At 37.9% G+C, this 18,227-nt stretch overlaps 1 protein-coding gene across 3 annotated transcripts in view; it reads left to right on the top strand.

Annotated features, from left to right (window-relative positions):
* st3gal4 (ST3 beta-galactoside alpha-2,3-sialyltransferase 4) overlaps positions 1-18,227 on the top strand; it is a 43,844-nt gene that overhangs the window by 14,405 nt on the left and 11,212 nt on the right. The window contains exons 1-6 of one of the 3 annotated variants that reach the window (XM_023961432.1): positions 12,040-12,128; positions 12,230-12,296; positions 15,957-16,038; positions 16,121-16,195; positions 17,799-17,896; positions 18,011-18,074. In XM_023961432.1, coding sequence (XP_023817200.1) covers positions 12,281-12,296; positions 15,957-16,038; positions 16,121-16,195; positions 17,799-17,896; positions 18,011-18,074 — 335 coding nt within the window. In that variant the 5' untranslated portion in view covers positions 12,040-12,128; positions 12,230-12,280. Of the gene's footprint in view, positions 1-12,039; positions 12,129-12,229; positions 12,297-14,430; positions 14,572-15,956; positions 16,039-16,120; positions 16,196-17,798; positions 17,897-18,010; positions 18,075-18,227 lie in introns of those variants that run through there. The other 2 variants (XM_023961429.1, XM_023961430.1) reach the window with 2 other exon arrangements.

An 18,227-nucleotide genomic window follows, 5' to 3' on the forward strand; every position in this document is an offset into this window, starting at 1 on the left:
CAACCTACAAAAACCCTACCCATAATTAGTGAATCCCTCAAATAATTTGGCACTCTGTCAGGATACAAAATTAATGTAAACAATTAAAAACAGATCAAGGTTGCAGAAATCTCCCTTGTTTACAAGACTACTTCTGTGTTGCCCAGCTGAGGCCTCTTATCTGCATGTGCTCTCCAGTTTACACTGCAGGATGGAAAGACCTGGAGCTGAAAGCCTTTGAAAGAATACCATTAAAAGCTTTATTAGCTGATATCAAGTTACAGGGGGAACTTCCTTTAACAGAATGACCCTTACTGAAGAATATGATGATTAAAACCTGGAATGACACAGTTAAAAAATGCATTTTGGTGGACTCCAAAATTCTCAGATGGTGTGCGTACGACTCAGAGTTTACCCCTAACAAGTATGATGATAGATTTAAATTATGGATTGCAAAAGGGTTAACAGATTACAACTCATTTGTGCATGGGGGAGCGTTTCAAACATTTTATACCCTAAAAGAAAAACACGGGTTAATTTCTTAAGATTTCTTCAGATATTTACAGGTCAGGCACTATTTCAATCAAAAAATGAAAATACCCACAGATGACCCAAGGTTTCTTAAAACTTTTAAAACATTAATAAAAGCAATATGCCCTACGAAAATAATTTCAAAATTATACAATAGTATCTTGACGCACAAGGGGGTGAACAGGTACTATGTAAAGGAAAGATGGGAGCAAGAAGGAGGGCTCACTATTACAGAGGAGGATTGGGAACAAGTATGTCGGAAACAATGGGTCACAACAGGATCAAACATTTGGCGTGAATTTTGTTGGAAGAGCATAATGAGGTTTTTTTACTACACCTTCTCAGAAAAAATACCTAGTAAAATTGATGGCCTAGACAACAAAAATAAGAAAACTGCTCTACATTCTACTGGCAGCCAGTAAGAAAGCAATAACCAGAAAATGGCTTAAACCTGAGCAACCAACGACAGAGGACTGGATTGATGTGGTACAACAAATTTATATAATGCACTTATTACAAATACGGCTGGATGTCTTTTACGCTACTTGGTCTATATGGACAGAATATGTTAAGCCTGTGAGATCAGACTTCATCTGAAACTTCACTAAAATCATGTGATATCATTTATGTTTTGAAAATCCCTGCTTCCTCATGTTCCTTTTTCATTTATTTTTTGTTCTTTTTTTATTTTTTCATTAAAAACTGAGAAAGCAAGAACATTGTAATCCATCAAAACAATGTGCAATTTATCATGTGCTTTTTCAATAAAAAAATTAATTAAAAAAAAAAATAATAATAGAAAAGTATAATTGTTTTAGGTATCCTGCTATGCGTAGCTTTGTGACCAGTTGATCAGTCCGCTCACCTCTGGTCCCTACTCCGCAAGGATGAGAAAGAAAGTCTGTGTCGTCCTTAATGGAGCCGTCTTTCAGCACGACAGACAGCCTTGCCAGGTATCTCAGAGCACGTTTAAAGCCTTGTCCATAAAGCCTCTTCATCACGTCTTGTTATTGGGTGCGCTGCTCCAAAACATCCGGGCAATAATCCTCGAAGATGTGAATGGGAGAACCTTTTAAGGTCAGCTTTCCTCGTAGTCTGCGTGCCGTCCGCACCACAAGCTCCTTGGTCTGGAAACGGTGAAAACAAACCAGGACATACCGCTGTCTCTCTGAAGGCTTAGATTTAGCAACTGGCGAGCGCTGTGCTCTTTGTAGGGAGACGTCAGAATGTCGCTGCGTAGCTGCGAGAAGAAGGCAGTGGGCGTAGAGCCTTCGATGTTTTCAGGTAGCCCGGCAATGCGAATGTTATAGCAGCGGCTTTGTCCTTCAGCATCCGCTAGTTTTGCCTTAAGCTTAGTATTGTCCAAAGTTAGAGAGGAGAGCTTGGACTGAATCTCAGCCACTTCGGCATTAGGAGAATCCGCTGCGCTTTCTAGTTGGACAATGTGTTCTGTATGGTCATCGACAGAGGCTTGAACGCTGGTCAATTTAGCTTCGTGTCTGGTGTAGGTATCTTTAATCTCAGCCAGCAGCTCTGCTTTGGTTTCCGCTAACTTAGCCGTTAGCACCGCGGTGAAAACTCCAACACTACTCTCCTCTTTTTCCTCGTCTCTTCGGTTTTTTCGTGACATACTCACGGTCAAATTTGCTCGTCGAGTAATGATGACAACATGCTACTGAGCAGGGTCAGATAATAAGGGATTGACTTATAAAAGTTATGAAAGTTTGGGAGAGCAGACGTCTGCGTCTAGTCACTCATCCGCTACAACCGGAAGTCCATTGCATCTATTTTTTTAAGTATTCTTAGGCAAGGGGACCTGAAACAGAACATCAATGGGGGACCTTTCTGTGTGGAGTTTGCATGTTCTCCCCGTGCATGCGTGGGTTCTCTCCGGGGTCTCCGGAGAAGAAGCTCTTCCTCCCATCGTCCAAAAACATGCTTCATAGGTCAATTGGCAAGTCTAAATTGTCCGTAGGTGTCAGAATGAATGGGGGTGTAAAATAGAGCTGTGAAGGTGTGGGATTTTTGATCACTTCTGCGATGAACCAGCAAGGGGCGCGGATTCGCCGTTAACCACACCCCCCACCCCATAACAGTTACAACTAACTACTACCTATCTAGCTAATGACCTAACTATATAGGTGTTGTAGAATGACTATGTGTATGTGTGTCAGCACGCTGCTTGTGTAGGAGGAAGGAGCGTACGCACGTGTGTTGGGGGTGTGTGTTGATTCTTCTGCAGCAGACTGCTCTGGAGCTGCAAGCGAAGCTTCACCTGTGCTCTCTGGTACAGACATCTTCTCAGAATATTATATACTGCCCAGTAATAAACGAGACAGACACTTTGTCACTTTGTCACCTTTCCGGTAGCCACGAAGCCTGACACCCATGAAGAACACGGGGCAGGAGGCTCCGCCTTTGTTTATACAGACACGTAACTTTGCGTTGCACAAAATAGTTACCAAACAAAACATGTAGTGACATTCATCAAAACCTAACAGCGCGCATTTTTGGTGTTACAGAGTGAACAGTAATAAACCCCCCCAACACAAAATCCTCCGGCGGGCGCCCGCTCACTCAAGAACGCACGCAGCTTGTAATGGAAATTAATACAATGGAAATTAATAATAAGAACGCAGTAAATTTGTCGTATTTCCTCACGAGACGGAAACTTCTGTTGTAGAATGAGGATGTGTATGTGCTGCTGAAACCGCGCACTTGTGTGTGTTAGAGGGAGTGCGCGCAGCGCAAGAGGGAGTGAGAGGCGCTGCGCAGAGAATGAAGGAGAGCAGTACTAAAAGGTTTTCCCCGGAAACCCTTGAAGTCTCAACACAGGACTAGCAGAAAAAGTAAATTATCAGCAAAGGTGAATGTGTTTATTATAGTTCCAATCACGCACCAAATGCAGAACTTTCAAAATAAAATGATAAAAATAAAGAAAAAAAAAACAAAAAAAAAAAACATGAGGTTATTGTCACACCCCTAGTGTAATATGACTGCGACAGACTGGCGACATATCCAGGGTGTCCCCTGCCTTTGCCCTAAGTGGCCGGGATAGGCTCCGGCAGCCACGTGACCCCGAAAGGGACAAAACGGAAGAAAATGAATGAATGATCTTTATGCCATCTTTATATAGATGTCAAGGTTCTGACTTTTTCCTTAATAAAGAGAAGAACCACGCAGGAGATAAGAACTTTTGCTAGACTTCTGCAGAAGGAGAATCAATCTGTGACAGCGTGAACTGTCACAGAGGAGTTCTGCCTTCCCAGTGCATCCTGTCTGGTTTTATTGTTGGCCAGGGTTGATAACATAAAAGTAGGTCATTCAATCAAGCAGTACAGGAACATCATATTCATGTATAATCAGAACTTTTCAGGTCATTGTTTTCTTACTAAAAGATAGAACTGAGACGAACATATCATGGTGATAATAGCGTTTAAGCAAATGATAATTACATAACCCTAACATCCCTCCCTTTTTATCATTTCAAACACGTCATAAGTAAACACAGATAAATGGAAGGTACAAACGTGAAACATGGTTATTTAATCATAAGAACGAGGCATCAAAACATAATTTCACCACTTGCTTTTGCACCTTCAGTGAGAGATTCAAACGATGCCTCTGAAGTAGGAGCATTTACGTGGGGAGGGGTCCTCTTCAGCTTGTTGGACAAGCTGGTAATGAATGAAAGCCTGCGTGGTAGCCTTTGTGATCATGGGCATGACACAAGGCAGAGCGCAGGTTGTAAAAAGACAAAAACATGCACAAAACGATGAGTATATGGTCAATAATTTTAGCAGGAGGTGCCACCATGGGCATGATGGGTTCCGGGTTACAGCGAGGACGCGTGTGTGGCTCGCTGGGCTATACAACTATCTTTAACTGACTTAGAAAGTTGATTTTCTCCAAAAAACAGAGCTGACCATGGCCCCTAGGAAAAACCAGGACTACGAAGACCTTAAAAAGTCTCTTGATGATATCCAAGATACATTGTATCCCTTTATGGAACAAGTGAATGCTAAGCAAACTCCGCTCTCAGTGCTAATGGAAGAATTCCTGAGGCTCCGCACTAAAAACGAACAACGAAAAAAACGGGTCGACATGGAGAAAAGACTGGACGATGTAGAACAACAAGTAAGGATAATTAATGTCATTCTCACTGGATTACCGATCAAACCTTGGGCAAAGCTAAATGCAGCTGGAGCTAGCATTGCTTATGCTAATAGCGCTAGCAGTCCCTCTCAAACGGAGAGCGGTGGAAAGTCTGTGGAACACCAAGTGGAATCATTTCTCACGTCTAAAGGGATTTCCCTGGATCTCAATACCATCGAGACCTGCCACCTGCTCCCCAGGAGACAGGAAACGGATAAACCAGCGATCCTCATCAGGTTTGTGAATCAAAAACACAAGCTATCTCTGATGAATCAGCGTAAAAATCTGAAAGGATCGGCTGCTTATCTGAACGACCATCTGACCAGAAGGAATGCTGAAATCTCAAAACATGCCAGGCTTCTCAGGAAGCGTTAGCAGATTGAGAAAACTTGGGTTAAAGGCTGCAGGATTTACGTCAAACCGCTCGGTCCACCGGACCGGTCCAAGGTTCAGGTTGTGAACACCATGAAGGACTTTGAGAAGTGTTTGATCACGGTTGTCTGAAACAACTTGCAGTAATAAATCAAAGAGCCAAATAATTTCGTGAAATATTACGCCTGGATACAACACTTTCTCCATAAGTCTGAAGTGACCTCATCATGAGCAGAGAGTTCTGAACTGCAGACAAGTTGACCTCAACTCGGCGCCGCTGATATCAGCTGAAGAAGGATATGGACCTTGATCTAATGTCTGTAGATATAACATCGAAGAGAACTATAAACTCTGTTTAAACCCAGAAGATCGGCTGTTAATCAGCAGAAGAAGAAATGCCAACCTTGGTCATTCGACAAAATATGGACCCTTTTTATTTTACTTCACAGCATTACTTTATCAAAAAAAAAATTAAAATACAAAAAAAATAATAAAACAAATGATGAATCAATTATTAAAAATGGTTAAATTGATTGACTTTTAATGATATTACTTCACTTGCTCCAAAAAATTGATAAGCTGATTCATGAATTTTTCCTAATGTAACATAATTTTGCACATATTATTAACTTTTGATACTTGACCGAATTTTGCTATGAAAATTTCTGAAACAGTGTTATGTCTATTTTCCTGATATAGTATTATTTTTAATCATATCAATGACTTTTAGAAGTAACATATTCTGCATATATTTTGGATACTTCATTGCCATGTTGAATCCTAAAAGTTTTTTTTTTTTTAAATAATTTAAGTAATTCATCTTTGTCATGTGCTTTATTGATATTTCAAGATTTTTAATTCTGTCTGATAAAAGCTAGGAACCGAATAATGATAAATCATGTAATAAAATAGTTACAGTAGAACAGGGGTGGGATTATATAAGTTCGCTTCCTTCCACTCCCTTTCAAGCAATATTTAATTTTATGTCTAATTATTCTAAGTTTAATTAGTTATTGTATGAATGTATAACTGATGATTGTAATGTTTTTGTGTATTATTCCTATTTGATTGCTTGAAATAAACCATTTCAAATAAAAAACAATATATGCCATAAATAATATTTCTAATTTGCCTGAAGCAGATTTCATTAGAAATCTATTCTTTGTGCACAGTTAAGCAAAGATGGCCTTATTTCTGTCTGTGTGCCAAAGTAAACTTAGGTCCCGACATAATTGGTGATCTCTTATATCTGTGGATCTATGTTAGTGGGAAGGGGGACAGGTGTTGTCATTAAAACAAATGTTTGCATAGGAGTGTAGCACAAAAGTCCTTTTTTTTTTTACTGTTACTCTCGATGATAAAACAAATATTTAAGGAAAGTCAGTCATGAAATATGTAGTTAGCTCAAATACTATTTTAATAGTATACATCATGTAGAGGCCTTAGTTAAAACACAGATCATTATGACTAAAGCAAGTATTGGTCAATTTTCCTATCCAGCTACTTCCTTCCCCATTTTTTGAGAAAAAAAAAAAAAAAAAAAAGATCGAGCTGCTCAGGCTACCGGAATGCCGAAAAGCAACAGAGGAACGTTGCACGGAAACAAAAAACACAGTTGCAACAGAAGTATTTAGCATGAAAAAAGAGGGCTGACAAAATAACAGGCTCAGGTTTTAACAGTAAGATCAGGCTGATTTTAGGAGGAAATGGAATTGAATCCAAGCAGGTTAGTTAAAGACCCACTCTGATAAAAATCTGTTTTTTGGTGTTTTTTTAACACGTTCTCGTGGCATTTTTCTGATGATGGAGGAAATCTATTAAGAAAATTAAAATTGCATTTCAGAGCATTTCTTATTTAATTTGTTGTAAATCAGGAGCAGTCGAAAAATTCTATTTTAAAAAGAGTGTATTTATTACAAAGTTAGGCAGGCCAGAAGTATGGAGTCCCAAACTGTTCATAATTAAATAAATAAATATGACCTTATGCAATAACACAATCAACCAATAAATCTCTCATGATGAATATATAAAAAGATCATGAAATTGTGAAAATCCTGCACAGATTTTAAATTAGCCATTATATTAATACATATTATTCATTTTGCTTTAAAAAATACCTGTTCATTATTTCAAAACAGCATTTTAGAATATTCATTTTTAATCATGTTGACTATTTTTTATAATTCTATGGCTTTTTTCAGAAGCTCGCATTTGAAAATCGATATTTTACAAAGTAGCTTTGCTTTTATTTCACATTGCAGTTTTAGGTGTTGAGGGGTGTGCATTGCTCCTTCACGTTCACTGAAGCAACTTTGATCAATGTAGTAAGGGTGCTGCTGCTTGCGTAGCCAATCACAAAACTGTCTCCGCCATGTGTGGTTTGATTGACAGATAGACTTATTCTGCTGAAAAACCTCTTAATAAATAGGTCATCCTGAAAAACAGCAACGTGAAATAAAAACAAAGCTACTTTGGAAAATATTGATTTTGAAATCTGAGTTTTTGAAAAAAGACAGAATTATAATAATATTCAACATGATTAACATGATCAATTTCATGATCTTTTTATAAATTTATGAGAGATTTATTGGTTGATTGTGTAATTGCATAAGGTAATATAAATATTTTTTTAATTATGAACAATTTGGGACTCCATACATAAGCTCCCTGCTCTGCTTCATTCTGATGCTTCCACTTATAGACAAATAGATCCATGAATGTCTTTATTTTCCTCATCAGAACTGTATGGCTGGATAGCTCCAACATTCCTCAACATTTTTGTTCCAAAAGTAATTTGAGGTTGGGGTTGTGAAGGTCTGTAAAGTTAGAGGGAGAGAGTGTAAACAGAAAACTCTCAGTACCCATACCCCCTCCCTATGTAGGGAGGGGGTATAGGGAGGGGGTATGGAGTGCCTCTACGCCAACGGGGAGGTGAATTTCTAAAGAACTGCTGCCGGGCTGCAGAAAAACGACACAGGTTTATTATTATTTGAGCTAAAAAGCACATAATCATAACTAAAAGATGATTGGAGTGGGATTTTAATAACAGCAGCTAGCTGTAAAACACTTAGTTGAAGCAAAGTAACAAGACACAAGAACAACCCAAAAGAACACAAATCAAACTCAGGACGTTCACTAAGACAAAAAGCAGGGTGTGTACCACAATAACAAAAACACCTTTACTAAACAGACTAAGCTAAAACAACAAAACCAGACGATCCTTAGGAATCACTTACTCACAGGAGTTTTTTGTCTGAAACAATGGAGCAAATGTGAATTTATTTGAATAAACAAAGAAACACTGCCTTTAATTAAGCTGTTGGTTGGTTGATCTGGATCTTTGGATCAGAGCTCGAACTCGACAGTCATTTAAACATTTAAGCGCACATGGTCCCAGAATGTCCTTTGAATCTGATACATAAATATAAAGTAAATCTGTGTGTGCAGTAATGAAAGACAGTCTCTGATATGCATGTTCTGCAGTGAACCTACTTTATTTTGAAAAAAGTCTGTGAAAAAGTCTCTGATTGGTTTCGTCACTTAATAGAAGACCAAAAGATCTGGGACTCTTTCACAGTCACTTCACTCTTTGCCAGTAATACATGCACGCTCATTAGATTGACCTGCTTGTGTGTTTGACTTTATTCCTCACTCTCTACAGTATCTTAATCCTTCCTACCCATAATGTTCTACCCATAATCCCAGCTACTTTCCAAATTCTTCTGACCAATCTACACGCGTTCCCTCCACTCTGCCAGGGGGCAACGTGTTTGATCTCTTTTTACAGTCACTAGTTCCTAACCCATCCTAGCTACCTGGTTGTGACTGCGTCTGGTTAAAAGATCCAGAAAGAGTCCTGTCTGTTTCCTAATCGCACAGGTTTGCGTCTCCACCTCTCAATCACACATTTTTCTCCCATTTATGTCTGTAGACCTGAGCAGACTTTTCCTGGCTGGGAAGTGTGGGTGAAAACTGCCAGTAAAAACACTTGTAGAGTAATTTAACTGCAGTAGCGGGAGTAACGTGGACCACAGAAATGAAGCAGAGATCCAAAAGTGTCTGTATGATGAAGGCAGGAGTGGATTCCACAAAAATCTGAGACCAGTTTGTTTCTACTCTTAGAATAAATGGCGTATACTTAGGCGCTTTACAGTAACAGACCCATTCACCTAGTCACACACACATTCACACACACATTCACACACTGGTGGCAGCTCATGGGGCTGCTGGAGCCTATCCCGACCACTCATCTGCGAGGGCAGGGGGCATCCTGGACAGGGCGCCAGTAGTGACCATTTAAACAGTGATGAAAGTCTTCCGGGAATTCCCGGAAATCCGGGTTTTTGAGCAAACCGAACGTACTTTCCGGGAAATAAAGACCTGATCTCTACGGACAAATCGCTTTCCGGATTAAAAAATGGTCTGAAATCAGCTAATTTTAGCTTTATTTTCTATATTTCTCCGCAGATCGCTTCCTCTATGGTCGTGGCCATCTCTCGTCTTCCCGGCCTAATTGACCAATGACGGGACGTTTTAGTTGCTTTCGGATGCGTCGACGGGTCTGATTGGCTCTGTCTGCACCACGTGGTCAGTGTGACTCGCTTCCCTAGAGACCAAAACTGGCGGACCCACGCTAAACTTTCACAAACACATCTGAAGAGTTTGCGATCAAATTTGTGTTAAAATAATGGCAGGCATCGTCATTATTGAGCGTGGTCACGACCTCAGTTGTGAGAAGACGATAAAAAACAAATTGAAGTGGTCTTGGCTGGAAAAAAAAAAAATATTTTTAAGGTAGTGCAGGTCAAATACTTTTTTGTGTAAAATAATCTCAAAACCACATTTTGAAATAATTTCAATTTTAGTTTTGAGTTTCAGTTTTTATTTTGAATACATTTCTCTATCTAATTTATTTGTATTTCCTAATTACCACGATTTAGTTCAGTATAGTTGACGTTAATTATAAGTATTTGATGGTTTGGACCCGCACTCCCTTAAAAAATAATGTTTACAATGTTTAGTTTAGTTTGTATGTTTGTTTTGATATTTCCCAGATTACTTAGTATTGGTGTTAAAGAATTGATGTATTATGTTATAGAATTATAGTTTAAAGCAGATCCCATATTTTGATGTAATTATAGTTTGAGAAAACAGTGCAAGTGGATGTTGTACATCAGTCATTTCTAAAGCAGAAATAATGTATAAATAACTGAGGTATTTTCATAGAATATCATAGTTACTGGTGTTCTTTTTGCCATTTGGGGCTTTGATGTTACTATATTTTAGCAATTGTATGTTTTGCAGCTTTAAGGAAAAGCGTAGATTGTAGGATTGTGTTACTTTGAGCAATTTTCCAAATTCTTTTTTAGGACCAGCAAGTCCTTAATGGAGAGTCAAACTAGGGGTTTGAATGACAAATCATGATGCTCCAATTAGTCTTAGTTTCTTGATAAAGAAGTGAATAACTAGCTGCCAGAATGCACCACAATGCATCTAAGACCACGTATTTTTCCAAAATTTCGCTCTGTGCCCGCCATATCGCTCAAAGAAAAGTTCAGGGATTTTTTCCTTGCCTGACTTTCATCACTGTTAAACTATGAAGCATGTTTTTTGGACGGTGGGAGGAAGCAAGAGAAAACCCACACATGCACGGGGAGAACATGCAAACCCCAAACAGGAAGGTCCCCCATTGGTGTTCTGCTCCAGGTCCCCCTTTCCTCAAGAGCGCTAACCACTGCGCCACCGTGCATCATGGAAGTTGTGTTCTAGAAATAACAATAGGAAAAATCAGCAAAGTAGTCATCTTTATTTGTTTGAATTATTGTAGATGCTTTAGGGATGTAAAACCCCAACACTTTATCCACTTTTTTCAGACAGAAATTAAGGTTTTCACACTTTAATCTCTTTTGTTTAAACTCTCAGAGTTCCAACATCTATTGAAGAACGAGTCTAGCATTACTGAATGAAAACAAAGATCTGCTCACGATCTAAGATTGATGTCGATTTGGCAAACACAACACATTGTGTATAGGAGATCGGACACGGAGCTGAGTCAAATTGGTCCACAACCAATCAAGATGAAGAACTGTACTGTTAAAAAAAAAGAAAACACGGAAAATTGCTTAAGAAAAAAATCTGCAGAGCTGCGAAAGGTGAAGTGCTACATAGAACGGAACCACTATAAGTGCCTTTTTCCATAGCTGTCTTTTTTTTGTAAATGCTTTAAGATAAAAAAGGGTTAACTCGGACCTTAGTTTTCTTTTCAAAGCTTTTCTTTTTTTTCCCCCACAGAAAAATTGTTGAAAAGCCAGAGGTGGAGGCCATATTGGTTGCTTTCAACTGGATTAAATTCAGGGATTAAGTGTTTTGAGCTGATTTTTCTGCCCTGAACAGAACACACACACACACATTTTTTCATTACTGGGTCACTTTGAGCTCTCTGAGCTGATAGGGACTTTAGAAGAAGAGGGTCATTGGGATTTGTCTGAAGTGGTAAATTGCACCAAAATTAGTTTAAATTTCCATACTGTGGGCATAAAACAGGTTTTTAGAAATGCCCAGAAACCATTGCATCTCATTATGGAGTTAGGGAGACATTCCTCAGGAAAAAATTAAACTTCCAGTGAAGAACTTGTTCAGTTACATCAACCATAAAAACAGGAAATTATTCTAATTAACATCAACAATGTCTTTATGACTGCAAAGGAGGGGGAGGGAAGAAGTTACTGTGAATGTCCCATGGGATTTTTTGCTTTGATTGCTTCCAGTCTTGTTTTGCGGTGGTTTCCTGACTAATTTTTTAACCATTGCAATGTGTGACAAAGCTCCCCCAGATACACAATTACTGGTAGCTGTATAGCAGTACACCCCTAACATCACTACAGCTTACGTAGTCTTGTTGCCACCCAGCCCACTCTCCTATTAGATTGTTCTCAGTTCTTAACGTTGGATTCTTCTATCTGTCAACATGTCTTCCTGTTCTATCTCACACACCTGACTCAGGTCCTAGTCTAATAATGATTTCAGTCAGGTGTGTCAGAGGCAGAGAATCATGGAAGTCATACAGAGCAGAGCTGGAGGATGTTGCAAATGTAAATAAATGTAGAAAAAAAAGCAAACACGGATGAAGATATGGCTTTTATACGTCACTAATTTATTTTCATTTCTTTCTTTTTTTTTTTTTTTATTGCAGGCTAAAGCCATCGGCCTTTATATCTGATGACTGAGGAAACATTCTTTGGAAATGTTGCAGGGAAAAGGTAAAAATGGATTTCCAGAATAAGTATTTATTCCTTTATCCTTGGTGGGTGACCGTTTGGATATTTTGGCCTCCTTTGTGTTTCTGTGTTGTGAGATCGTTCATTAAAACCAGACTTTTGACTCTAGATGAAGTTTGGAAGCCAAGTAAATGAGAATAGTCTGCAAAGAACCCGTGAGAAAAGGGAGATTAGTCATTGTTATAGGGGAGAAATGCACTTTATTCTATCTAATTGGAAAAAAAAAATAAAGAAAACCCCATTGCAATAAAAGACAACAAGAAGTGTATATATATATATATATATATATATATATATATATATATATATATATAATTATATTTTTACTCTTTAAAGTTTAGAATTCACAAACTATGGTGCAAGGCAAAAACTCGCTTTGAATTTTGTTTTATTACCAAATGAATTGAACCAGACTGGTCCCTTCAAGACTTCCTCTTTCTTTTTTTTTATATTTACAATTAAAAATATTTTTTTCCAGAAAATATGTAGCTGCAAGTTCTAAATTTTTTTCTCCAGTAACCCAGATTAAGAAAATGCACAAATGTATTTAAATTTATATTTAGCCATTAACTGGAGCCAAAAATTTTATGAATAGGTTGAATATTTACCTTTCAGTAATTTTTCTTTCTTTTTGTTTGTCATGTGACGCTACTATAATACCTTATGAAAAATAACAGAGGACATTACAATCTTGAAAAAAGAAGAAATCACTTTGATTATTCTGTGAATTCCTTTGCCATTTCATTTTTTATGAAAGTTTGTTTTTAAACAAGGGAAAAAGCACCCAGTTTCATATCCTGTTCAGGATGAAAATGTGCTGCTAGCTTTAAGAGCAGGATGTTTTTGCATCACTTTTGCTTTGTGAAACATATAACCTCCATTTATTTTATGGTGCACGTGCAGTTGGGTCTTGTCAGGCTTTCTTATGTGAGATCTTTTCTTTTCACACTAAGAACTTTGATCATGTGGTTGAAGTTTAAAGACAGAGGTTAGATATAAAACATCCAAAAAATTAGAATTGTTACAAGTTTTTTTTCTTTCTTTTTATGTTTTGTGTCTCAGTGGTGGGATGATACAATGACTTTATTTGATATGGGGCTTGCCTCCTTTTGTACACATCCTCAGGTTTGCAGTGTGTTTAAAGGTCAACTTTTGACGCTCGTCATTTTGTAACATGCAGCCGTGAAGGCGTTCACTTGTGTTTGAAGTGATGGGACAGTTCTACTTAAAGCAGAAACAGGCATGTTGTGATAAAAGCAAAAAAAAATAAATCAAATTTGGGCCACCTCAAGAAGGATAAACTTAAGAGGAGGGCTGAGCAGTTTTTGCATGTTTAGGGTGACCTAAAGGGTTGCATCTAAACCCACAGTTCAGTTACTTGCTGTTTGTCATTGAACATGATGAGCTTCAATTCCCCCCCCCTCCGCTGTCTCAAAGTTTGTCAGCTGTATGCGTTTGCATGAGGGATTTTTTTTTTTTTTTTTTCCGTCTTCAATTTCTGTGTGTGACGTTTTGATTCAGCTAGAAGATTTTATTAGGCTTTTGGTTCCTCATGCAAGGCAAGGCAAGTTTATTTGTATAGCACAATTCGTACACAAAGTAATTCAAGGTGCTTCACAAAACAGAAAAATGCATTAAAATCACAATACATCATAGAAATAATCAACGTAAAATTTACTTTAAAAGAAAAGAAAAAATTTGAAAATTGATTTAAAAATAAAGGAAGGAAAGGAAAGAAAAGTGCAGATAGGACCTTTCAGTCATATACACGGCTAAACAGAAATGTTTTAAGTCTAGATTTGAACATGAGCACAGAAGAGGCCTGTCTTACGCCTTCAGGGAGGCTGTTCCAGATTTTAGCTGCAGAATATTGAAACGCTGATTCCCCTTGTTTAGTTCTGACTCTGAGCATCAACAGGAGGCCGGTCCCTGAGGTCCTCAGAGTACGAGATGGTTCATATGGCACTAACATGTCAGAGATGTACTTTGGTGAGCGGCCATGGAGAGACTTGTACACAAGCAGAGCTGCTTTGAAGTCTATTCTTTGAGGTACAGGGAGCCAGTGCAGAGACCTGAGCACAGGACTAATGTGATCATACTTCCTGGTTCTGGTCAGGACTCGAGCAGCAGCATTCTGGATGTACTGAAGCTGTTTTACAGCTCGTTTGGAGAGGCCGGTGAGCAGGCCGTTACAGTAGTCTAACCTACTGGAGACAAATGCAGTGTTTCAGGATCACACAGAGCTCATGTCTCACCTGTGAGTAAGAACAGCTTCTCTGGATTTGATCGCTGTAAATCTTAAAGGGCTGAGGAAACTGGGAGATGTTAAAAAAAAAACAAAAGTAAGGTTTAATATTTTTAATTTCGCGTTTTGGGTTGCTTTTTCCTGGGTGTTTGTTTTCCCCCCTACCTCTGCTTTTTTTGTGGGAAAAGATCTTAAGAATTTGTACTATGTATCTCTAAACAGTTGAATGCATTTTTTACATTTTTATATTTCATTTTAAACCTACTTAAGACAGTTTTTTCTTTTTAGTTTGAACCTTTTTTGTTCAGTACACAATTCAAATTAAATTTTAGTTCTCAATTGACCATTTAATTTCCAATCGTCATGCAATTTGGCTGCAGTTTGCATTATCAAATTGAGAATTAATTACCAATTTAAATTATGGATAAAAGGAACTTCCCTATTTTAGAATATCTAAACAAAATTGCAATGAAAGTGTAAATTTTTTTTATCTCCCCTTAGTATAAGATAGAAAGATTTCCTTTTCTACTCGAATGAGATGAGGAATTAAAAGAAATATTGTTTTCCTTCTACAATATAATGTAAAATGTCATTAAAAAAATTTGGTTGTGCTGAAAATTTTCTAAATACTGTTTGACACCTTTTACTTTCAGTTTAGTCAACGCCATTTCAAAAGCTACACCAGGAGGAGGACAAATGAAGGGCAGAATCATTCCTTTAATACATTTAGGGAGTATTTTTCTTTGCCTCGTGTGTCTCTGGCAGCTTAAAAAACAAAGTTTAGTCCATTTAAAAAAAAAAAATTCTTTTTTCTTTGTATGGGTCAAACCTAAGCAACTTAACCTCCCTTTTTTTTCTCTCCCTCCCAACTCTTTACTTAACCTTTTCTTGGCATTTTAACAGCCGTGCAAATAAGCAAAAATGGGAGCCATATGGCAGGTAGAGGGCTGTTTGCATGAATGAATCAAGAAATGCCCCCAATGAGGAGACATAATTCAATCCTTTGTTTTAATTTTCTCTTTCTACCTTGTTGTGTCCAACAACTGAGTAAACAGATGAGAGCTGATGGCCTTTTGTGATGGACAGGTTTTACTATCACAATAAAGGGTTATATAACTTTAGATAACCAGGGTGTATTTTACTTTAAACCCCTTTTTGTTTATTTATTACATTTTATGTTTTTTATATATGTACACACACACTTTTGACATGAGGGGGGATGTAAGTGGGGGGGGGGGGGGGGGTAGAAGGGGAGGAAGTTGAGGGATGCTAATTCATCCTTTTTTAAAGAGAACTTCTCACTATTGTGCACAGAAAATGGCTTTAGGATTTGAAGTAAATGCACAATGTATTTCTGGACTAAAAGATCAAACCAAATCTACTTGTTTCCTCTTCAGTATGGTGCCTTAGGCTTCTGCCAATTCCTTTACTGATCATCATCCTTGCTGCGTACAACTCCTCTTATGGCGTGCTTGGACGGTAATTGGCACACACATTACTTTATTCAGAGGATTACATTACTACATACATTTTGGTAACTTTTTTTGGCAATGTCTTTCAGCTATGGTATTGTTAGCCAGTCTTGGAACACTACTAAAATGGAATGCAATGGCAAGTGGGAGAGCCTCAACTTAAAGTAAGTAACATCAATATATATTTTATTTTATTACATTTAAAAACATGTCACTTATGTTAGTTTCTTTGTACCAATCATAAATTAATATTACAATAAATATAATCAAGTATGTAAAAAAAAAAAATTCACCTTTATCTCAACAGTGGCAGATTTCATCTGATGATGATGATGTCAAAATCTAAAAGCCTGTCATTTTCTAGAGTTCATCAGAAATTTGTCTGAGTAGTGGGAGGGACTACTGGGGCAAAGCAAGCCCCCTTTCCCATCACCCAAAGCTGAAAGCTCTCTATACACAGTCTCCTGCTAGCTTACAACCCCAACCTAACATTACTGTTAAACGTTACTGTGCAACAAAATGGCGAGCAGTCTTGGAGCAGTGCAACCATAAAGTTTTGAGTCAGATACCAGCTCAGACGTACATGTCTTTGTCTGCATCAGAATGTATTGTCTTCTTTACAAATAAGCTATTTTTTTTCCGTGTCTGTCCCTGATTTACAGTTGGAATGCAATATTCAGAAATTCAATTTTAAGCTTAATTTTCTTTGTCCTCCATCCAAAAATGCCACATGTCTAAAAACATCCTTTTCTTTAGAGGGGCTGTTTAAGGCTTTGGTGGTTCGTTTGTTTGATGCTAAAATTCTGCTCTCTGTATTTAAAAAGCTTTGATGGAATTTGGCTTTACGATACAAAATGTTAGTTTAATATCAACTTTGTGCACTTTGTTCTCATAAAGACATACAAATCCCAACAAGGTTTGCTTTAATTCTGTCCAAGGACGGTTGTCCTTTTATTTGTGGACCTGGTAGTTCCACCTCGTGAAAATGAGGATTTATAGACCCTCTTAACAAAATGTTTTCTCTGGTTGCTGGTGTTGACTGTGAAAGCCTTTAAAGGGGATTTCATTAGCATTTCTCATTCCAGATTTCTGGCGCCGTGCTTGTGCAAAGATCTGAGGAGAGTACTGTTGTGGTCGTACGTCCTGGTTTTAGTCGGGAGCTCAAACCTGGTTCACAGGGTTGAAGCTTGACTGACTTAATGCGGTGGGGGTTACGAGCATCGGAAACTGTCGCTCTCATTTGTAAATGTTTGATGGACTTCAAAAATGTTAGCTTTGTTTTTTTTTCCAGAGTAGGCCTTTTCTGGAATCTAACATCTTGTTGTTATTGCCGTTTCCATTTACTTGTTGTGATCAGAGGCAGCACTGCGTGCAGATTTCATTCTTTTAGACTTTTTTTTGTTTGTTTTTTACATGTTTGAAAGGAAAGTAGTAAAACTCCTAAGACCTTGACGGACTGATCAAACAGGATGTGTACTCTGTCAGATCTATCTGCTTCTGTTTTGTCTATTAGTCATTTGCCTGTCGGTTTAGTGCAAAGAGTTGTTGCTAAACACGTATCTGGAACCTACTGTTCTGCTGTGATAAGATGGTTGGCAGTCTGCAAACGAGAAACTGAGAAATGAAAAGTATTTCCCTTTTTTAGTTGGCTCCTCTCAGGGTAGTTTTTACCTGTGCGACGTAGAACTTTATTGATCTGCTTAAAAAGGAGAAAACAAAAGCGTTGCGCTTCATAGTTTGATGAGATCTTGATCTTTTCTCATGCAGAATAAACAAAACGACTAAGCTTTTTCTAAAACTGGAGGATTTTTTCTGGAGGAAATATGTGTCCCAGCAACCTTTACCATACGGCATCAAAGGAAGTGGTATGTTTTCTATCATCTCATTTTAACAGAAACTGATCTTTAGAATAATGCAGCTGCCCATGTGGAATGAGAGGACTTTACATTTTGACCCTGTTTTATCGCTAATGTTTTCAGAGCTGTTGTTACTCAAAGTTCTTTCTGCAACTAAAAGTTATGACATGCCCGCTCACATTGAAAGGTAAGTTAACCATTTTATAGTTACAGCACTTGGGAGCTGTGCCTGCTGTATAATCTTTGTTAGGGTAATAAAATGACTTTTTCAAAAAGGCCATTTAAATGCATGTTTTTTTTCATACAAAGCAATCAGGAGGAAGCTATTGTAAGCTCTTGT

This window comes from Oryzias latipes, chromosome 13, assembly GCF_002234675.1.
Source record: "Oryzias latipes chromosome 13, ASM223467v1".
NCBI classification, from domain to species: Eukaryota; Metazoa; Chordata; class Actinopteri; order Beloniformes; family Adrianichthyidae; genus Oryzias; species Oryzias latipes.